The sequence below is a fragment of the Crotalus tigris genome, unplaced genomic scaffold (assembly GCF_016545835.1).
Source record: "Crotalus tigris isolate CLP2741 ecotype Arizona unplaced genomic scaffold, ASM1654583v1 scf7180000020524.2783371122:307494, whole genome shotgun sequence".
Taxonomy (NCBI): domain Eukaryota; kingdom Metazoa; phylum Chordata; class Lepidosauria; order Squamata; family Viperidae; genus Crotalus; species Crotalus tigris.
In genome coordinates this window covers 250,084-273,629 of record NW_024098060.1, presented here as the reverse complement: position 1 = coordinate 273,629, position 23,546 = coordinate 250,084, and the positions used below count along the sequence as shown (strand labels likewise).

At 39.8% G+C, this 23,546-nt stretch overlaps 1 protein-coding gene across 1 annotated transcript; it reads left to right on the top strand.

Moving 5' to 3' along the window:
• Positions 1 to 2,839: 2,839 nt before the first annotated feature.
• LOC120318905 (vomeronasal type-2 receptor 26-like) lies at positions 2,840 to 21,520 on the top strand. The gene is made up of 6 exons (XM_039367055.1): positions 2,840 to 2,931; positions 7,834 to 8,125; positions 10,454 to 11,104; positions 11,593 to 11,820; positions 13,610 to 13,736; positions 20,619 to 21,520. The coding sequence occupies exons 1-6, from the start codon at positions 2,840 to 2,842 to the stop codon at positions 21,518 to 21,520; spliced, it is 2,292 nt and encodes a 763-aa protein (XP_039222989.1).
• Positions 21,521 to 23,546: the final 2,026 nt, after the last annotated feature.

The window sequence follows — 23,546 nt, the reverse complement described above, 5'->3', positions numbered from 1 at the left end:
TCACCCAGCTAACTTCACGTCTAAGGCAATATTAGAACTCACAGTTTCTCAGTTTCTAATCCAGTGCCATAACTACTACATCATTCTGATTCTTATATTTTCACCTAATCTAGGATAAAAGTGAACTTGGAGGCTCAGGAAAACAATTGAGGTGCAAACCTAGATAACATAACAAGTCAAGCCAAGCACAACCTTTAGTCATTAAAACAGATAATGGGCTCATGTGAAGACATTCTCACTAAGAATAACAGAGTTGGAAGGGACCTTAAAGGTCTTCTAGTCCAACACCCTGTTCAAGCAGGAAATCCTATACCATTTCAGACACATGATTGTCCAATCTCTTCTTAAAAACTTCGAGGGTTGGAGCACCCACAACTTCTGGAGGCAAGTCGTTCCACTGGTTAATTGTTCTTACTGTCAGGAAATTTTTCCTTAGTTCTAGATTGGCTCTCTCCTTGGTTAGTTTCCATCCATTGCTATGAATAATAGTTTGACCTTCTTTTTCCTTTTGGCAGTCCCTTAGCTATTGGAAGACTGCTATCATATCACCCCTAGTCCTCCTTTTCATTAAACTAGATGCAACTCAGAGTAGATCATTCTGATTCAGTAAAATTGAGTATGACAAACCATTTGGGCACCTTCTTTTCAAAGTCCTAACAGCAAAAAAAAAAGGGGGGGGGAGGTGAAATCCTTACATGGGAAAATCCGATTCCAGCTCTTTTGATGGATGTTTCCTGAAGGTAAGTGGATAGGAAATATAAATTATCTGTGAGGACATTCCACCAAGGAGGAGATCTCCTGGTTGCTGCCAGTCATGTCGAACAGGAAGAGGATCATTTTTAGAGCACATCTCTGCAGCAAATTTGCACACTATGGGTGGTAAAAGAAATAAAACCAGGACCAACATCACCATCAGGTGTCAGAGGTCCCACTGTGACCACCTACAGATGCATGATTGCTATTCATCCCATTAGCATAGAATGAAAAGATTGGAAATAAATGTGCCCTGGATCAAATGATTATTTAAGAGTCCTGTTTTCCTTCTGCCCGTGCCCTGAATGGAAACCTGGAATTATTTCAGATTTATGCCTTTTTAAAAGAATGCTTTTTCTGGTAGCTATTGAGAAGCAATTGGAGGTTGGGTGAGTCATGAGAGTCTGATAATTGCATGGAAATAATTACTTCTGGCTTCAGAGGGGGTGGGGCTCATGGTAAGTCATATGGCTTTTTCACATTGGCTCACAACTCCATTGGGAAATTTGTCTCTGGATCAGTAATCTGACAAGAGCAAAGGGAATATGCCCTGGGTTGAAACCATACAGATGAAAAGCATCTGTAGACTAGATGCTCCATTATGATGATGATGATGATGATGATGATGATGGATCATCGCACAGTCAGCCAGATGTTCAGACTGGATCTGGCATTTTGTCTACCTATCGAGTCCTTACCCAGGACCTGGGATAGGCAGATATGGATGTTTGATGGTATTACAGGTATCGTCGCAGGATGGAAGCAGTTCCTAGTAAGGCCACCTTTTGCAATTGACTAATGGCAAATTTGTCAATGCCAATGGTGTTCAAGTGGTGCTGCAGTTGTTTTGGGATTGCACCCAAGGTGCCTATGACTATTGGTACTACCCTTGCTTGCTTTTGCCACAGTCTTTCTATTTCTATTTGTAGGTTTTTGTATTTTGTTATCTTCTCCAGTTCTTTCTCGTCTATTCCGCTGTCTCCAGGCACTGCCATGTCCACTATCCAGACTTTTTTGTCTTTCTTATTGACAATTGTTAAGTCTGGGGTGTTATGTTGCAGGTGCTTGTCTGTTTGAATTCTGAAGTCCCAGAGCAGTTTAATTTTATCATTTTCTATGACTTTCTCTATTTTATGATCCCACCAGTTTTTGCTTACAGGCAAATGATATTTTTTGCAGATCTTCCAATGCACCATTGTTGCTACTTTGTTATGCCGCTGCTTGTAGCCAGTCTGTACAATCTTCTTGCAACAGCTTACTAGGTGGTCCACTGTTTCTTCAGCTTCTTTGCATAGGCGGCACTTACTGTCTGTTGCTGTCTTCTCAATTTTGACTTTATATGCATTTGTCCTTAAGGCTTGGTCTTGTGCAGCCAGAATTAGTCCCTTGGTCTCTTTCTTCAATTTTCCTGCTCGTAGCCATTGCCAGGTCTTGTTATTATCTGCTTTCCCAGTTATTTTTTAATGTATTGGCCATGTAGTGCTTTGTCTTCCCATGCCTCTATTCTGTTCTTCATTTGGTCTTTCTTGTAGGCCAGTTTGGTCTCTCCAGTAGTCAGTAAGCCTTCCTGATATACTAATTTCAGTGCATCTTCATCACTGTCCTTCAGATATTCTTCCAAAGCCATTTTTTCTTCTTCAACCATCTGATGTACTTGCAGCATTCCATGCCCACCTATTTGCCTTGGTAGATAAAGTCTGTCAATGTCACTGCGTGGATGAAGGGCATGATTCATTGTCATTATTTTTCTGGTCTTCCTATCCATTGCTATTAGTTCTACTTGAGTCCAATCCACTATTCCAGCTGTGTATCTAATGACTGGAATTGCCCAGGTGTTGATTGCCTTTATTGTTATTATTATTATTATTATTATTATTATTATTATTATTATTGTTGTTGTTGTTGTTGTTGTTGTTGTTGTTGTTGTTGTTGTTATTTTCCATCAGGGGAAATTAATATGAAGAAATTGGCCAATGGAGGAAAATTGTCATTTTAACTCTTGTTTGGATTTCTGTGAAATTGACACAGGGAGTGTAAACTGAGACTGAATGTTTTCACATATGTGTCCCAACTGCTATTGTCATTTATGGCTCCATATCTCTTCAAATCCGGAGAAAATGATAGAAGCTTTGTGGAGTGCATTGGTGACTTCACTATACCTGTTGGCAACCCTATAAGGTAAATCAATCTTTTCTCAGAATTGCACTGTAACTGCAGAATGCAAAGATTTGTTGTAACCAAAATCTAGCTCACCTAAAGCAACCAAATCCCTTTGAAGCTAAAAGCATAAATGTATTAAATTTGCACACAACTGCAGTGTACACTGTGCTCCCAGCCAAAATAATTGGCAGCTTCCTGAGCATAAGCAGAACCATAGCTCATATACCTTTGACCGGCCATATTTTCAGACAAACTAAAGGAAAAGGCAGACACAGTGTGACTTTTATTTATTAATTCAATTTATACGCCACCCAGCTAATCTGGAATTACAGCATGATGTTGGGATGTTTTTGATAAACCCACCAGGAGAGTCTAGACCAGGTCTCGGCAGCCTTAAACACTCAAAGAGCCACTTGGACCCGTTTCCCAGAGAAAAGAAAACAGTGGGAGCTGCAAAACTTGTGTGCGCGCACGATTGATTGAAGAGTTTAATTTAAAAGAAATAGAGGCTGCTGTGCATGAGTTCTCTCTCTCTCTCTCTCTCTCTCCCTCTCTCTCTCTCTCCCTCTCTTTGTCTCCCTCCCTCTCTCCCTCTCTCTGATCTTCTGCTCATCTGGCAAGCTGGCTTCACGCTGTTCTCCGACAAGCTGACACACAATCTTATTGGGCTGGCTCTCTCCTGCCCTTGGTCTGCCAGTCCTCTTCCCCCACTCAGAAAGAGAGAGAGAGAGAGAGAGACACAGAGAGAGAGAGAGACAGTGAGAGTTAGAGACAGAGAGAGAAACAGAGAGAGACAGAGAAAGAGAGAGAGACAGAGAGACAGAGACAGAGAGAGCTTTCTTTGTTGTTGCCCCCACCCTGTGGAATATTGTCCCTCCGTAAGTGAGGAGGACCCTCATTCTCCTGACCTCTGGAAAGGCATGAAAAGAAGGCTCAGCAGCCTTGCTTGTGGGTATAAAGGAGCACACAACTATGGGACTGTCTAGCACAGTGGTTCTCAATCTGTGGGTCAGGACCCCATTTGGATGCAGTCCGCCTTTTTTTTTTTTTGCCCTTTTCCTTAGCTATGCTACTCCCTTTTATTCTATTGGCTTTTGAAAGCCAATAGAATAGACTCTCTTGAATAGAGTCTAAATCTATTGGCTTTCAAAAGCCAATAGGAATTGTCCAGGCTGTCTCTGCCCTGCTGAGCCCACCAAAAGTCCCATTCTGCAAACGGTGCTGCACCAGCTGAGTAGTCCTCGACTTACGACCGGGTGGGGGTCGCGGCATTAAAAAGGTTGAGAACCACTGGTCTAGCACCTTTAAAACCCTTTCCTAACCTTTTAAATATTAATTAAGAGCAACTTCTCTGTCTGATCACCTTGAATCCATTTCACTTCTCCACAGCAGACTTCAACTGGCCTTCTCTAAGAGTGGGGTACAATGTGGGTCAAAAGTCACACCATGACTTTCATAGGTCATGGAAGAACACCATGACAATCAAAGGTCTATCCGGGGTCATTCAGAGCCTGAACAGAAATTGTATACTATGAAATTCTCTACCCCCCAATATCCGCTTCAGGGAGAATGAGCCCATTATATTGTTCCACCCCATGTACACTTATAGATCTGGATGGATATCAGGGAGAGTTGGGGGATGTTCCTGCTGCATTGTCCATCTGAAGCATTGTTCACTCTTTGGAATCAGATTCAAAGATGAGGCTTTGAATCAAATTGCACCCATGCAACCTATCCTTTCTCGCAGAACTAATCCTATCCCATGCTTCACTGAAGAATTAAGGGAGGTGAAACAAGAGATATCAAGATCATAACTGGGACTTCACAAATGACAAACTCAACCAAATATGAGCTGGGGCTGTTACTAAGTCTTACATTGTGGCAGAAATGATGACACAGTGCCAATTTTCCACCACTCTTATTGCATCTGCATATATAATTCTGTAGCCCTGTTTGGGGGTGACAAATGTACTCCTGGGTATAGGAAATCCAGAGAAATCCTTGTGTGGGCATGTGAAATTATTTGTTAGCATCTATCACACAAAATTGCTGAAATACGTTCACAGTTGGAGTCGGCCTTATTGCAGGTCCAGGTGGGGGTGCCTGTGGAGGAGTCTTGCTCCAATATTTGGGAATAGGTTGAACCCATTGTGCCTGAGGAAGTGGATAGATCCTTAGGTCTGTGAATTGGGCAGCATTGTGTTATGCCACTTTGCCACCTTTTCCCCATTGTGATTTGGGGAGAGATCTTTCCCTGGGCTACTACTCAGTGGTGGGATTCAGCCAGTTTGCACCAGTTCGGTAGCTAATTTTTTATTGCCCAGGCCCAGAATGGACTTTTCTGGAAGTGGCATCCACACAAAGAACCGGTTGTTCACATATTTGAATCCCACCACTGCTACTACTGTGTGATGTTCTGCAGTATCCATACTCTTTTGATTCCTCTTAAATATCTAGATGAGTCTGCTTTGGTTGTCATGTGATCAGATATAATCGATATACAGAAGTAGCATCCTATGAGTCCTGAGAAAGAAAGAAAGGAAGGAAGGAAGGAAGGATTTAACATTTATAAATAAATGGACTTCCTAAAGTTATTTCACAATTAAAGAGGAAGGAGTGCTCTAATTGATTTCCCATTTCCCATTTTTGTGATCAAAAAGATTTGTTGCAGGGCTATAAAATATCAATGGTGGATAATTGGTTAAATCAGGTAAAGGATCGTGTCAGTCATCACACACACAAACAAACACAGACACAAAAATATGGTCCAGATCAGGAGACTTTGAGGAGACAGATTAAAAACCATTTGAAACAAATGAAAAAAGCCTAGTTATATTTTTACTATTTATAATTTAGTTTTCAATAAAAACAGTGTTCAAAACTATATTCCTCTTAATATTAAGAACTTTCTCTTCTGAAATTGATTCACTCTCTAAAGGTGGATCAATCAAAAACTTGTCTCCAATGTTATTCCTTTTTATCTGGTTGCTCACTAGGCATTACACACTGCTCCCAAACCAAAGGAATCTGAGCAGCTTACAAATTAACTCCCTTGTGAATGTTAAAAAGAAATATCATAACAATAACCAAAGTGCTTAAAGACCTCAAAACAATAAAAAATGTGAGTGTGATCCTATAATATGATGGGTCCATTTCTCTTTGGCTTTTTGGAAAAGTCACCCTTTAATGTGCTTCCTAATGAGAAAGTTGGGTAGTTGTATTGTTCCACAGAATGAAAAGTTTACAGCTACAGAACTAGCATTTGTTCATTTGCATTTACATTTTCTTTTTTTTTCCCCTCTAGCTCCCATACAGTTTGCAGCTATGAGTACCTTTTCTTAGTCCATAAATATCATCATTCTGATTTCTACTCAAAACCTCAAAGGAGCGTCACTGACTGTCCATTGATTTCCCCTATAATTACCTAAGGAATATCTGTAAAGTAGATTCTTCTCAAATCATTGAGGAATTTCAAGGGACAATTACCCAAGAACAGCTCAGGGTTGATGAAAAGAATTGTTAATTGTGCAACCAAAATGTTAGAGCTGCAGCAATTTGCTATTTGGGAAAGAATATTTATAGAGGCTATTCTAATCAGTGGGAGGATTTTTTTCCCCCTTATGTTTCAGTGTTGCAGGTGGACCTGGTTCATATGTGGTGACAAACATTTTCTTGAAGAAGATGATATTTTCCATGGCAGTGATGGCAACATTGTCAATGTTACTGTCAGGAGTTACATGCCTTATTCTTTGTACTAAAGCATGTGCTATGGAGAAACTTTCCCTTATTAAGCACAAGTATTTTCGGCCAGGGGATTTCATAGTGGCTGGGATACTATCTCAATTCTACATGATATCAGATCGAGTTGGTTTCACAAGGCACCCATCTGAACATCTGGTTGATGAGATTGTGTAAAGACTTTCACTTACCTGTAGCATATCTTAAACCATATAACTTTTTCCAATAGGTTGGCTGAGCATAGCTGATTACACGTATTACTTGCAGCACAAATTATTTGTTTTGTTTCTTGCTGTTAGTTCCTTCATTCTAAAACCAATGTAGATTGATTACACTGATATTTCTTACTGGACAAATAAATATTTTATACAAAGACACTTATAACAGCTCTCAACTCAGTGATTTCCCCATTTTCTTACTCTTTAAATGCTCTACTCTCAAATTACCCTTTGTAACTAACTGGGTATAACTTATAGTATGCCTAAGAGTTACTGATATGTTTTAATAGGATTATTAATGTTCTTTCAAGCAATTCATCTGTTTCTTAGTGAGAATTGTTTATAATGAATAAAAAGAAACATAACATTCTGCCTGGAACAACTGTAATATATCTATATCTATATCTATCTATCTATCTATCTATCTATCTATCTATCTATCTATCTATCTATCTATCTATCTATCTATCTATCTATCTATCTATATTAAAGGTATATATCTATATCTAGATAGATAGATAGATAGATAGATAGATAGATAGATAGATAGATAGATAGAGATAGAGACAGAGACAGAGATATAGATATAGATATAGATATAGATATAGATATAGATATAGATATAGATATAGATATAGATATAGATATAGATATAGATAGATATAGATAACAGTTGTTCCAGGCAGAATGTTATGTTTCTTTTTATTCATTATAAATAATTTTATATAAATAAATATATATATTTGTTTTCGTACATATATACACATACACATATTTCCCAGGAGCATTTTCCATTTCATCAAAAACCACATTTTTAGACACTATGAAAAAATCTTTGCAAAGTATTTCCATTACTATAAAATTATGTCATCAGTTTTCATATCCATCCATCACAATATTGGTGGTTCTGTGATGTCATTTTTCAGGAGGAGAAATATGATTTATAATATATCTCTCATTACAGATATTTTCTACAGAACTATCAACATATCCTAGCCTTGGTTTTTGCTATAAAGGAGATAAATGAAAACAATAACATATTATCCAACATCAGTCTGGGTCTTCAAATCTCTAATAGTTATTTCATGGCGAGATGGACTAACCTGGCTTCTATGGAGCTTGTTTCAACACAGGGCAGATTCATGCCCAACTACAAGTGTGATGTCAAGGATTGGGTGGTTTGTGTCATTGCAGGACCTAACTCTTCCATCTTTCCTTTCATGGCAAACATTTTGAATGTCTACAAGATGCCTCAGGTAAGATTTGTTCTTGAACAAAGTTTTAGTGGACTATAAGAACAACCTTGAAAGGCAGGAGAAAGAGCTGCAGGCAATTACAACACTCTGATAAATATAATCTGGGCCTAACATACTTCATTCTTTGGAACATAAAGGCAGGAGAGAGAATACTATCCAATTTTCAAGATTGACGTCAGCCTTTCAAGATTATGCAGACTAAAAAACAAAATCCTGAAATCTTCTATTGTAAAGTTCCCATAAAGAATCTTGCAAGTCTAAAAATGCTCCCTCCTTTTTACTTTTACAAACTAAAAAACAACAAATAATCTTTTTTTCCCCTTTTATATTACATTTTGTGAATTGGAAATAAAGTGGCAACCCAAATTTGCAGATGAGATGGATACGTTTTGCTACTCTGCTAGATTTATTCATCAATATGAATATTAATCAATTGAATTCCTTGAATTATTTATTAATGCACTCTAAAGAAATATCAGTTCATTTCATGCATCCATTTTCTTACCATGTTTAATAATGAAGTAAAGGATTCATGGACTTGATGAAGTAAAGGGAATATTTATCTTGATCTTTATATTGCAGAATATACTTCCTTCCTTCCTTCCTTCCTTCCTTCCTTCCTTCCTTCCTTCCTTCCTTCCTTCCTCTCCATGAATTTTTCATGATGACTCAAGTAACAAAAAATTAACCTATGTATTACAAATGAATCAATATGAAATTCAAATAAAATATTTATTTCACCATTAATTCCCTTATAGCTCATCCCACTGTAAAATGCATCAAGTACTTAGCAAAAATACTAGAACTAAAAGATAAATAGCTGAAACGATGTTCTTCAATTACTCATCCTATTTCACCTTCATCCCATCATTACTTCATTTCTTGAAATGTCTTCCATTTCCTATGAGGAGAAAAATGGTGATATATGTGTATGGATTTCCTTCCTCAATCAGAACCTAGAAGATTTAGATGTCAACGCTGTAAACATTGGATGTTCACGCTCTGACAACTGATGAAAATTGCAGCCATTTTCTCTTTGCTTTTAACATGCTTTTTCTGGTATTTAGAAATCAGGTGCAGAAGGGGGTGGGTGGGATGAATGCTTGAGCTCAGCTAGCCATAATAATAACTTTACTTTGTGGGAACCCAAGAACAAACTGATAATGTTTTGGCGGGCTGAGGAACTGGGGAGAAAGCACATGTTTTAGGCTAATTGGAGAATGTGATTTACGACAGCTTATTGGGGGTGGGAATTGCACTTTGTTATTTTGTGTGGGGGGAAGGGAATTTAGTTTTTGGGTTCAACTATGTAGTGCCAATACTTTGTTTCCTGAATAAGGAAGAATTTTTTTCCTTGAAGTTCTTTTGATAGGTTTCATCTATCGGAACCATGACATTAGACCTTAAAACATGTGGTTGATTTTCACTATAATATTTCCTGAATTAATATATATTTGATGTAAAGTGGTACCTGGAAAAATATTAATGGTCTGACAACGAATGTGGGTAAAAAGCAGATGGCCCACCAAAGATTGTGTGTGAAAGGGAGGTTTGTTTTGCTTACTAGACAACTCTTAAATTTAGGATGGCCAGACATCCTGTTCCCAGCTCTGCACATGATATATTACTAACTGCCTGTCACATGGTGTAACTAAACTGCTTAACACTTGATATATTGCTGATTGCTAAAAGCATTCCAATGTAAACGAAGAGCTATCGATTATAGATCTGTCTAGTAGTTTTCCTATGTTAGAAAAGGACCTATAGAATGTGGTATGGAATGTGACCTGCTCAGGAAATAACCCCCGCCTGAAGGATTATAAAAATGGTCATCAATGTACAGTCTGTGTTCAGATTCTTTAGCCATGATGGCTCTCTGAACCTGCGCAATAAACTTCCCTTTCCTGGAAAGAGCTGACTCAAATCTTTCAATTCTACAACAGATGTTTCTCACTTTGAACTTATATTACAGTAACAGCTGTTGTATAAAAATTCCACATTTGTTTCTGAAATTGATTAGATATCTTTCAATATTTGCAACAAACAAAATAAATTAAGAACAGCATTTTTAAAAATAATGAGTATTTCATTTTGGAAAACCATGTTCCCTCTTTCCCCAATGTTTAGCTCATTTATGGATATTCTCCATCAATACAGAGCAAGACACAAAGTGTTTTCTTTCATCAATTTTTCCCAAATGGTGATCAAGAGATTATGGGTCTTCTCCAGCTGCTGTTGTATTTAAAGTGGACATGGGTTGGACTGATTTTCCAACTTGAAAAGAGTGATGAAAAGTTCATAGAAAATGCTGTTAATTTGTTTTCCCAGAAAGGAATCTGTTTTGACTTCATGGAAGAGACAGCCCAGCCAACATTTATCAATTATGTTCAAAGTATACTTAATGATTTCCGTAAACTATATATTATTATCATGAAAAGTACTGCCAATGTGATAATTCTATACTGTGAAAACCATTACACTATCACTATTTTACTTTTGCCCTACTTTGAAGAAACGGTAGAGAAACCAGTCAAGAGAAAAGATAAAGTTTGGATAATGCCAGCTCAAATGGAATTTACATCATTTTCCCTTCTCAAAATGTTGACTATGGATTCTTTCCACGGTGCTATAACTTTTGAAGTCTCTTCCAAGGAGATCCCTGGATTCAGTAAATTTCTTCAGATGACAAAGCCAACTTCAGGAGAGGAAGACCAATTAATGAGAGTGTTTTGGAAACAGGTTTTTGATTGCACCTTTGCTCATGCATTGGTAGATGATGGTAAGCTGTGCACTGGAGAAGAGAAGTTTGAGAATGTACCTAAGTCTGTGTTTGATACCACCATGACTGGGCAGAGTTACAGCATCTATAATGCAGTTTATGCTGTGGCACATGTTTTACAAGTCATGCTTTCCCCCACATTTAAACAGAGGACACTAAAAGCTGGGAGAGAAACATTTTTGACTCAAAATGCCTGGCAGGTAATTAGAGAATGCATAAAGATTTCCTATTAATCTTGTTCTAATCAAAGAGCTGCAGAACAAAGTATAAGGCCAATGAGAATATTGGAGTGATAGGAGTGTCTACTATCTCTCCATTTTCCTCATCCTTCCAAAATTTGAAAAGTTTTGCAATTGTGAATAGATAAAAAAACTATAACAATATGGAGAAAAAGGTTTAGATGCTACAGAATCTGTGTGATTCTCAGAGGTTCAAACATCTGTGGCAGAGAAGAAACAAGATGAGTGTTTGTGCAATACTAATTCTATTAATGTGCTCAATTATATTAAATGGATGATCCATAGCCTAATACCACTGGTATCTTCCCTCCCTCCCTCCCTCCCCTCCTCCTCCTCCTCCTCCTCCTCTTCCTCCTCCTCTTCCTTCCTTCCTTCCTTCCTTCCTTCCTTCCTTCCTTCCTTTCTTTCTTTCTTCCTTTCTTCCTTTTTTCCATTAATTTTTTGTTTAGCTCCATCACTATTTGAGAACCATCTCTTTTAATAACACTGCAGGACAAAAAGTCTCCTTTAATGAAAATGGAGACTTGAACACTGGATTTGACATTATCAACTGGGTCACCTTCCCAAACAAGAGCTTTGTCAAAGTCAAAGTTGGAAAGATCGACCAAACAGCTTCTTCAGATAATCTATTTGTCATTTCTACAGAAGACATCATCTGGCCTGCCATGTTTAACCAGGTATTTCCTGCTCAGATTTCAAACTACAATATGCATTTTTCCCTTCCCTGTAATATAGTAATATAGATTATATTACTATGATAATATAATATAATTACTATAGTAATATAGATTTGAACTTGTCCTTCAGATTGTCAGACTGAAGACTGCCAACTTGAAGAAATAATGAGCAGCAATTTTGAAATGCAGAGACTGAAATCTCTTTATGGCAAGTGTTAAAATAATTTTGTGACATCTCTTCATCAAATCATTATAATTTTAGTAGAATATAATTCAATAGATGCTGTCTACTCTTGCTAGGATTTCAAGGTTGGCTGAGTTTAAATTATACAGTTTAATGACTGTATTGTATATGCTGCAGAAGTTCCACAATACAAGATGGTATTTTTAGAAAATCCATAACTAAATTCCAAACAGTGACACTGATTTTATTCAAGTTGTATTTCCAGCTTCCATGCAAGATGAAATTATTTTTAATTTTAAAGGAGGAATCATGTTTATACAATATTATTATTGTTAAAACCATAATCACCATATGGATATATGCTCATCATTTTGATATAATAACTCCTCACTCCATAGATATTTAAGAATTTGCTTTGATCTCGTAATTTCAGCTAATCCATTGTCCTCTTATTCTTCTTCAGCCTTGTCAAACATAGTATTTCTTCTCTAGTCTTTCCTTTCTTTGAATAGTCTAGCCCGAGTTTGACAGTTTCCATTTGCTAATCATTGTATCTGGGAAGCAGTCTCTATTAGATCCAGGAATGATTGACTTGTTCTTCTTTCTTCTCATTCCATTGTGTTGTTCTTAGTGCTCTGAAAATCATTTGCAACTATCTATATTTTGTTTCTTGCTTCTCCTCAGAGACCTTATTTGGAAATAATTCAATCATTTGAACGGATTGACTTGTCACAATAGCCACTGAAATATCCCACTCCTTCAATTTCTTTTTAAAGTTGTTGTTGGTTTCTTTTCTAGTGTTAATATCTTCTCTACATCTTCTGCATAGTGTCTATCTTTACCTATTCAATAAAGAAGGATAAAACTGTTGCTCCTAATTTTCTTCTTTTTCCACCAATACTTGAAAGATATGATCCACTGAATGAAGGCAATTGTTGTGTAAGGGGAAAAAAAATCAGGAACAAAGATAGATTTGAAAAGTAATAAAAGTTTATTTCATGCTAGCTATGAGCAAGAATGTGATCTACTAACTGCCAAGGCAATTTGGCACAAGGTAAGAGTCAACAGGACTTCAATTGGAGGTGGTACTTATGTCTCTTTTGTGTACAAAGGGACCCCAGATTGTTTATGCTTTGACTGCACCCTCAGGCTCAACCTGGTCGTATCCTACATGGTGTTTACTTTCCTGACATGGCTGGGAAGCAAAAAGAAATGGGGAATCCCATATCAATGATCATGTTAACTCTAGTTCAGACAGAACCCCTGGGCATTTGGGGGCAAAAGGAGAGAAAGAAATTAAAACTCAAGGAAAATATATAATTCTCTATTTCCAGCTAATTTATATAAGATAAACAACTCTTCTGGATCTTGACTTTCACCTAGTGAAATGATGCCATCTTCACCTCTCCAATTCTTAGGGTACCTTCCTTCACTTTTGATTCTAGGTCTCCTTACCTGTAATTCAGTATAATTTCTCTAAAGCAAGGAGATTTTGGAACACCCACATCCAACATTTATTATTTAAAAGTAAAATCCATTCTGAAATAGACTTTTCTAGAAAAAAATGTGTGCCTTGCAATAAATCCTGCTTTCACTTTTTGATAGGTCCAACCGCTTTCTGTATGCAATGACAATTGCTATCCAGGATACAGGAAGATGAAAATAGAAGGGAAGCCATTTTGCTGTTATGATTGCCTTCCATGTGCAAAAGGGGAAATTTCAAACCAGATGGGTAAGAGTGGTCCTGTGCAAGAGTATTCAATTTTCGTAATTGTTGAGTCCTCAGCTTAATGGCGAATAAGCACAGAACATCTCGTAGTGTCAAGAAGCCTTTATTGTAGTCTCTTCTGCTCCATTACAGCTCTGAGGCTCGCAAGCCTCTCTGCTTCTCTTAAGAACGCTTCCCTGGGCCGAATGGCAACATTTGGTGCGCTCTGCACCTTGCGCATGTGCGCGAAGCCGGCGCCAGCCAGTCTGGTCCCAGGCAGCTTGCAACTGCCCGGGACCATTGCAATGTCCCGAGCCTGCCTTTGCAGGCTCAGGACACAACACCCCTTCCCCCCCAGCTAAGACTAATAAACTATATGAATAGTTACATGCAACCTCAACACGAGCGTGGTGTGCCAACCCATGCTCCAAATGGTACCGGGCTATTGTTCTGGGGATTAATACCCAATGCCCGTATTTCCATTGTTCCCAACAGCAGACACCCTCTCACTGTTTCTGCTTTGCCAGCAGAGTTACAAAGTCCTCAAGGTACTTAGGAGATCTCTTGACTCTCTGTGACTTCCTTAGACCCTGAGAGTCCCCAATTCCATTTTGCCCAGAGGATGACATGAAGTTGTCCCCTCTTTCAGACCCTGGTGGTCCCCATGGACCGTGCCCCATTGCCTGGTCTGCTTGCTTGCCCACCGGGCTCGTCAGACCAGGACTTTGTTCTCCCAATAACCTGGTTGACCTGCCTAGTTGCAGGCTCTCTGGCCCCTCTAATAAACTGCCACTGTTAGGCAACTCTGTAGAGCCTCCCAGGCCCACACTGGACCTATCAGGGGGCTGCATTCCTTCGCTCCCCAGTCCCGTAATGGGACTGTCTGGAGTTTCAGTATTTCCCCAAAACTCAGTTGCCCCCCCATCTGTGCCGGAGGTGTCAGAATTTGGATTTGCCTCTCCGACCACCTCCCTGTGTGACTGCCTCCTTCTGGAAACAGCAGCAGTACTGGGCCAACTAGACTGTTTATGTGCCAGCTCTCTTGCAATGTTTGAGTTATTAGAATGCTCCCAGTTATTCTCCCTGACTGGAGTACTGAATGGTATTGGTGAATGATGAGTATGCCCCCTGGGTGACTCCCTGGCTGGAGTAGGCACTGGTGCCTGTGTGCTTCCTAGTTCCCATGGATTCCTGTTTGGAACACTTGCAGAATCTTGGAAAAGGCCGTCGGTGGCCTCTCTGTTGGGGCCCGGCTGCTGCCAACACCCATCCCTTTGCCCATAGAGGTCACCCCCCCTGGAAAAGGCCCAGGAGTTTCTGAGGGTAAGTCCAGTCTTGTACGCAGCTGGTCGATATATCGCCGAAGGACACGACCTTCATCCAACGATACCTCGTACGACAAGGGATGAGTAACTTTGCATACTACAGCAGGAACCTACAAGTGACCTGGCCCGTAATTACGGGTCCATACCGGGGCACCCACTTGCAGATACCTCGGTGCTCTGGGTTGAGTAGCCTTAGGAGGCAATCTTTCCGGGTGCAACCGGTCAAGTTTAGTAATCAGTTTGCGCCCCCAGCGAAGTTCAGCTGAGCTTTTCCCAGTAGAAGTTAAAGGTGTGGTGCTGTACGCAAGAAGAAAGTCTGCCAACCTGTGGTGCCAGTCTCCATAGGTCAGTTTCTTTAAAGCATCCTTGGTGATGCGGACCATCAGTTCAGCCATACCATTGGTGGAAGGGTGGAATGGTGCAGAGGTGGCATGACGAATCATGTTGGCCTGTAAGAAATCTTGGAATTCGGAAGAGGTGAATTGAGGCCCATTGTCAGACACCAAAACATCCGGAAGCCCATGTGCAGCAAAAATCCCCCTCAGTACTTGAATGGTCTTGGCAGCGGTGGTTGAAGAGACAGGTACAACCTCAAGCCACTTTGAATAGCTATCAACTAGGACCAAGAAGAATTGACCCTGAAAGGGCCCAGCGTAATAGATGTGCACCCTAGACCAAGGTGACTGTGTTTCCTCCCATCTATGTACAGGAGCCTGGGGCATTTCTGGGTGTGAGCACTGACAAAGGTGGCATGCATGCACCTTAGCCTCAATTTCCTTGTCTAACCCAGGCCACCACAAATGGCTGCGCGCAAGCGCCTTCATTCTTACAATGCCAGGATGGCCTTCATGAAGGGAACCTAAGACCCTAGATCTCATTGAGGTAGGAATAACAACTCTGCTGCCCCACAGCAGACAACCCTGAAAAGTGGATAACTCATGTTTCTTAAGCCAGAAGCTCTGAAACTCAGTACCTGGACAACTCTCTGGCCATCCAGACAAAACCCAGGATAAGACACAAGAGAGTGTAAGATCTGTGGCTGATTCAGCAGCCACATCCCTGGCATTTAAAGGTGACTCAGGCAGCGCCTGACTGGAAAGAATGTTGATGGCAGGGGCAGGATCAGCCTCCACTACTTGTAAGGGTAATTTACTGAGGCCACCAGCATGGCCCATTTCTTTGCCAGGTTTGTGAACTAAAGAAAAATCATAGGCTGACAGAAAGATGGACCATCTCAGCATCCTAGGGAAGATGATATGGGGGGTTTGTTTGTTTGTAGTAAACAACCGCAACAAAGGCTTATGGTCAGTGTAGACCATGAAATGCCTGCCATATAAAAAATCATGGAATTTTTTAATTCCAACAACAACAGCTAAGGCCTCCCTGTCTATCTGAGCGTAGTTTCGCTCAGCAGAAGACAAGGTTCTGGAGTAATAAGCAACAGGAACCTGAGTTCCATCAGGTCTTAGATGGCTAAGTACTGCTCCCACCCCATAAGGGGAGGCATCACATTAAAATGTGCAAGCACATTATTGGATGTAAGTAAGGCCTTAACCTCATTGAAGCTTGCTTCATGTGCTTGTGACCACTGCCACACTGCCTGTTTGTCCAGAAGCCTATGAAGTGGTTCAGCTATATTAGCTTTGTTAGGAATGAAAGCATTATAGAAATTCAAAAGGCCCAGAAAAGCTTGTAGTTCAGCTTTGGACTTAGGCCTAGGAGCTTGCATAATATCCTTTAGTTTAGACTCAGCAGGATGAATGCCAGTGGCATCAATTTTGAATCCCAGAAAATCTGTAGAAGGCACCCCAATTTTACATTTGTCTTTTTTTAAGCTTGAGGCCTGTTTTCCGGAACCGCAGCAAGACAGCCCTCAATCTCTCAACTAAATTTTGAGTGGAATCTCCAGCAATTAAGACATCATCAAAATAGGGGCAACCCCTGGTATACCTCTCAAGGTATTTTCCATTACGCTTTGGAAAATTCCAGGAGCCACATTTACTCCAAATTGTAGTCTTTTGACTTTGAATGCCCCCCTGTGTGTTACAATGGTTTGTGCTACAGCAGCAGCTTCATCAACAGATAACTGTTGATAAGCCTGTGCTAAATCTAGCTTTGCAAAAACACGCCCCCCCTTGAGGGAAGCCAGAATATGGCTGACTACAGGTACAGGATAGGCATGTTGTTGCAATGCCTTATTTAGGGTGCATTTGTAATCTGCACAGATGCGAATGTCCCCATTAGCCTTAAGAGGCGTGACTATGGGAGTTTCCCAAGGACTGGAGTCAACAGGTTCTAAGACTCCTTGCTGAATCAATTTGTCCAATTCAGCATCAATTTTTCCTTTTAAAGCAAAAGGTACTCTCCTTGCTTTTACTTTGATAGGAGTGACAGTGGGGTCCAACTTTAAGGAAACTGGGGGCCCTTTGTATGTACCCAGCTGTGGGCTGAAGATATCTGCAAATTCTTTGCAGACTTCTTGTAGACCTACTGTTTGCATACTATTAAGCCCTGTAACTTGTATTCCCAAGGCCTCAAACCAATCGAGTCCTATGAGACTCGTGCGCTCACCCCCAACTACCAATACATCTAATGGACCTTCAAAATCCTTATATTGTACATTAAGGGTGGCCTCCCCCTTAACACACACTTTGGAGTTTTGAAAGTCTGTTAGAACTATATTGGATGGCCTAAGCTTGGCCTGGAACCCACTGCTAGAGCAAATCTTTCTGAATGTGTGAATGGAAATAATTGAAAGTGCAGACCCAGTGTCTAGTTCCATAACCAATGGAACTCCTTGCAACTTCACTTTAAGTGACAGTTTCTTTTTGAGTGGCTTGTGTGTGCCTGTCCTATAAATGCTTCTTCGTGAAGCACAGAAACCCACCCTGTTTTGGCTGGGGACCCTGGTACCTTTCAGGCGCAATTCTTCTCGGGGTTGTACCTTCTGACGGCCCAGACACACAGCTGCTATGTGGCCTTGCTTCCCACATGCTCTATAGATTGTAGAACGGAACCTGCAGTCGGTCCTCTTGTGGCGACCTCCACACCCAAAACACTTGGGTACAGCTGAAGACTTTTCTTTGCCTTCCTTCTGCTTCCTTTCTTTGGCTGGGTAGAGATGATCCACCTCTTCTTCAGGATCCTCTTCCGAGCTCTCCTGGACTCCCTTATGGTGCACGGAAACAGCTTCTGGAGTGCTTCTGATAGGCCTCATATTCTTGATTGCCCCACCTGCTGCCTCTTCTGCAGTAACCTCTCTCAAGGCATCTTGGAACGATATGTCTTCCTTTGCAAAAAGTCTCTGCTGCAAGTCTCTGTTTCTAAGCCCACATACACATCTGTTTCTCAGCCTTTCTTCTAAGTCTTTAAACTCACAAGGCTTAGCTGCTCTTCTCAAAGCTGCAATGTATTCTTTAGCTGATTCACCAGCCCGTTGATCCCTTGTTCAAAAGTATGTCTCCATGCAATAACAGACAACTTGGGCTGAAAATGTTCTTTTAGTAATTTTTTTAAAATCTGTGTAGGTGACAGATTCAAGAGGTGCAGGGGCTGCTAAGTTTTCAGCAATTTCAAATGCATCTTGACCACAAACACACAGCAAGGTAGCGGCCTTTAAGCCATCTTCTCTTACTTGGTTTACTCTAAAATAGTTTTCTACTCTGGCCACATAAGACTCCCACCTTTTTGGGTGCGTGACAACAAATTCAGAGAGTCTCCCTATCTTCGCCATTTTCTCCTTTTGTAAGGAAGGGGTCTATCAGCCAGCTTACCTCCAGCGACGCTGTACTGGCAGGCAGGTGCTGAATTTAACGCCGTCTTCCTAGCTGCTCTCAGGACTCCTGAGTAAGCTTACAATTCTTCTTAATTAATTGTAAGGCATCCCACCTTCGTCACCAGTGTTGAGTCTTCAGCTTAATGGCGAATAAGCACAGAACATCTCGTAGTGTCAAGAAGCCTTTATTGTAGTCTCTTCTGCTCCACTACAGCTCTGAGGCTCACAGGCCTCCCTGCTTCTCTTAAGAACGCTTCCCTGGGCCGAATGGCAACATTTGGCGCGCTCCGTGCCTCTCGCATGCGTGCGAAGCCGGCGCCAGCCAGTCTGGTCCCGGGCAGCTTCCAACTACCCGGGATCATTGCAATGTCCCGAGACTGCCTTTGCAGGCTCAGGACACAACAGTAACCATGGTTCAGAATGGTAATATTTATACTACCTACAAAAGGCTTTTAGTCAATAATATTTCTTTATAAATACCAAAAATGAAAATATATTTCAAAGAATTCAGAAATAAACTTCTCATCTTATTTGTTCTAGATGGTTCCAATTATGGTTTCTAAATTAATGCTGAAATTTGTGTGTATTAAAGGAAAGGGATAGAGCTAGTATGCAGTTGCTGAATTAGGAGTTTATCTCCATTAAATAATCATACAACGTAATATATACTTTCCTCCCACTTAATGCTTTTCATTTTCTCCCCACCACAGTTCCTTGATAGCCAGGAACTAAATACAAGCAGGTCGTGCTTAATTAGGAATAAATTAATTTGCTAAATTAACATTCAGTTCTGCTACTTGACTATTTGTTGAAACTGGCCATCATCTGGCAGAAACTGGCAGTATTCCAATATCTCAGGGGCTGCCCCAAAGAAGAGGCAGTCAAGCTATTTTCCAAAGCACCTGAAAGCAGGACAAGAAGCAACAGGTGGAAACTAACCGAAGAGAGAAGCAACCTAGAACTAAGGAGAAATTTCCTGACAGTCAGAACAATTAACCAGTGGAACAACCTGCCTCCAGAAGCAGTAAATGCTTCAACCCTGGAAGTTTTTAAGAAGAGACTGGACAGCCATTTGTCCGAAATGGTGTAGGGTTTCCTGCCTGAGCAGGAGGTTGGACTAGATGACCTCCAAGGTCCCTTCCAACTTTACTATTATTATTATTATTATGGATCATCGCACAGTCAGCCAGATGTTCAGACTGGATTTGGCATTTTGTCTACCTATCGAGTCCTTACCCAGGACCTGGGATAGGCAGATGTGGATGTTTGATGGTATTATTATTATTATGGATCATCGCACAGTCAGCCAGATGTTCAGACTGGATTTGGCATTTTGTCTACCTATCGAGTCCTTACCCAGGACCTGGGATAGGCAGATGTGGATGTTTGATGGTATTACAGATATCGTCGCAGGATGGAAGCAGTTCCTAGTAAGGCCGCCTTTTGCAATTGACTAATAGCGAATTTGTCAATGCCAATGGTGTTCAAGTGGTGCTCCAGTTGTTTTGGGATTGCACCCAAGGAGCCTATGACTATTGGTACTACCCTTGCTTGCTTTTGCCACAGTCTTTCTATTTCTATTTGTAGGTCTTTGTATTTTGTTATCTTCTCCAGTTCTTTCTCTTCTATTCTGCTGTCTCCAGGCACTGCCACGTCCACTATCCAGACTTTTTTGTCTTTCTTATCGACAATTGTTAAGTCTGGGGTGTTGTGTTGCATTATTATTATTATTATTATTATTATTATTATTATTATTATTATTATTATTATTATTATTATTATTATTATTATCTTTTCTTATTCCAGATGCAGTTGATTGCTTCCAATGTTTAGAAGATCGATATCCAAACAAGGCTCAGACCCTTTGCATTCTAAAAAAAATTACTTTCTTATCTTACAATGAGCCACTGGGAGTCACTTTGTCCATTGTTAGTCTATTCTTTTCTGTTGTCACCATTATGATGCTGGGAATCTTCATTAAAAAGCAGGACACCCCCATTGTCAAAGCCAACAACAGGAACCTCACTTATACCCTTCTCGTTGCCCTTCTGCTCTCCTTCCTCTGCACTTTCCTTTTCCTTGGGCAACCTGATCAAGTGAAATGTCTTATGCGTCAAACTGCTTTTGGTATTATTTTCTCCGTAGCCCTTTCTTGTATTTTGGGTAAAACAACCATAGTGGTTCTTGCTTTCATGGCCACAAAGCCAGGCTCCAAAATACAGAAATGGGTGGGGAAAAGGATGGCTCTTTCCATTGTCCTTTCTTGCTCTTTGACTCAACTCACGATCTGTTTAGCATGGCTGGCAATCTCTCCCCCATTCCCAGATTCTGACATGCACTCTATGGCTGAGGAAATTGTCTTACAATGTAATGAAGGTTCAACCACCATGTTTTATACCATTCTTAGTTTTCTGGGATTCTTGACTGCTATTAGCTTCTCAGTTGCCTACCTAGCTAGGAGCTTACCTGACAGCTTTAATGAAGCCAAATTTATCACCTTTAGCATGTTGGTCTTTTGTAGTGTGTGGATATCATTTGTTCCCACCTACTTGAGCACAAAGGGCAAATATATGGTGGCTATGGAGATCTTTTCCATTTTGGCTTCTGCAGCCGGATTACTGGGCTGCATATTTTTCCCCAAATGCTACATCATTATTTTGAGACCTGATTTGAATACAAAGGAGCAATTAACAAAGAAAAATTTGTGAATATGGAGTTCAATTTGCCCATTGATTCAATGCAAACTTTCCCCTACTCCAATCTAAAATTCAGGTTCATTACATGCTGCAGTTTCTGGAACCTGGAACCGGTACATAAATCTGAACATAGCTTCACCATCATCATCAAAAGCCCTAGAACTTTCTAGCAAGTGGCAATAATTTTCTTCTCCTTTAGGAAAATTGCTTATAAAGAAGAACAGTAGAATACTTCAGTAGAATATTTTGGCTAACTGCAATGAAATGTTACAAACAATATCTGAGTGCTCACACTTGTACATTCTGAACTGTTGAAATTCAAATTTTCTTCTGGCTGTTCCTCTGAATTAGTTTTTATGTCACTTATAGATGTCAAGATTCAATCTGAATCAGAAGTTAATAAATTTTGCAAAAAGAGTCCTTAACATTTTTCTCCCTTGCGACTATCCATTTTTATATACTGTTTACAAGACATTAATATTTTCTTGGTATACCACTCAAGAGTCATCTGTGAAGGATGTGGTTGGTTTTAAAATGTGATGAATAAATAAATGATTGTGCCCTGATTACCAAGTATCTGAATTTTAACTTTGTGATCATGAAACTGCAATGAGCACAACTATGAGGATCTCTAAGAAATATGCTCCTTCAATAACATCATAACTTCAATTGGATATTAAATGAGACAATCCATAAACAATTAAATATGTATTGATATTGCAGAATATTTAAATATCAAGAGATAAATGGAGAGGATTGTAGCACAGAGTTGTCACTTGTTCAGTTGCTGCATGCATCTCTTGATTATGTTAGCATCTATCAGACAAAGTTGCTGTAATTTGTTCACAGATCCAGGGGGCCAATGCCTATGGAGCAGTCTGGCTTTGATATGTGAGAATAGTTTGACTCTATTGAGCCTGAGAAAATGGATCGGTCCCTATCCATCTCCTCTTTAGATCCGAGTGGCTGTCAAAACCAACAAACATTCTACCCTTCTATATAAACTCAGGGGATCAATGTTTTTTGCTGCAATGCCTGTGGAGCAGTCTGGCTGTCTGGGAATAGTTTGAATCTATTGAGCCTGAGAAAATGGATTGGTCCTTGGGGCTATGAGCTAAGCCATCTCCTCTTTAGATCGAAGTGGCTTTCAAAACCAACAAACATTCTACCCTTCTATATAAACTCAGAGGATCAGTGTGGGTAGCACTGTTTTTTTCTGGTTTGTCTTCTTTCTCTGATTTACATACATTTACAGACAGTGGTGATTGGCAAAGAGATGCTGCCTTTGGCCCTCACTGTGTGATGTTCCCAGTACAAGGTATCATCAGTTCAAAAAAGTGGCATAGTATGTGTTTTATTTGCTAGAAAGATGTATTTGATGGGTCCTAGAGGGTGGAAGGAAGGAAGGAAGGAAGGAAGGAAGGAAGGAAGGAAGGAAGGAAGGAAGGAAGGAAGGAAGGAAGGAAGGAAGGAAGGATTTAACTTTTATAAATAAGTGAATTTCTTATTTTAGTATTTGTATATTATCATATTCTTCAATTTATTTGTCCATGTGGTCAAACATGTACTGGTAAAGGACAAAGTAAAAATAAATAATTTCAAGTGACCATTATTTCTTTACTACAAAGAAACTGATTCAGGTTATGTTTTGTATATGATAAAAGGAGCAACATTTGTAGCAGCAATCAAATTTCACAATTAATGAGGAAGGAGTCCTGTGACTGGTAGATTATTATTATTATTTTCATTTCCCATATAGGATTGATAAATAGATTTGTTTCAGGGCTATAAAATATCAATGGTGGATAAATTGATTGGTGGTGGCTCATGTAACTCATCAAGCCAGACAAAAAAAATATGGTTCACACCATGTGATTTTGAGGATATGGAGTAAAAAATCATTTAAAATGAGTGAAAAGAGGCAAACTATATTTTTACTTTGCAATAAAAACAGTATTGAAAAATATGGTCCCCCTAGAACTTAGAACATTCTATTTTGAGATCGATTCATTTTGTAAATGTGGCTCAAATAAAAAGT

Excerpts from the sequence above, each read along its gene's own strand:
- LOC120318905 (XM_039367055.1), top strand. The coding sequence starts at position 2,840 with ATGGCTCCATATCTCTTCAAATCCGGAGAAAATGATAGAAGCTTTGTG. Across the intron at positions 8,126-10,453 it reads ATGTCTACAAGATGCCTCAG|AAAGGAATCTGTTTTGACTT; the intron begins GTAAGATTTGTT and ends TTGTTTTCCCAG. Across the intron at positions 11,821-13,609 it reads GGCCTGCCATGTTTAACCAG|GTCCAACCGCTTTCTGTATG; the intron begins GTATTTCCTGCT and ends ACTTTTTGATAG.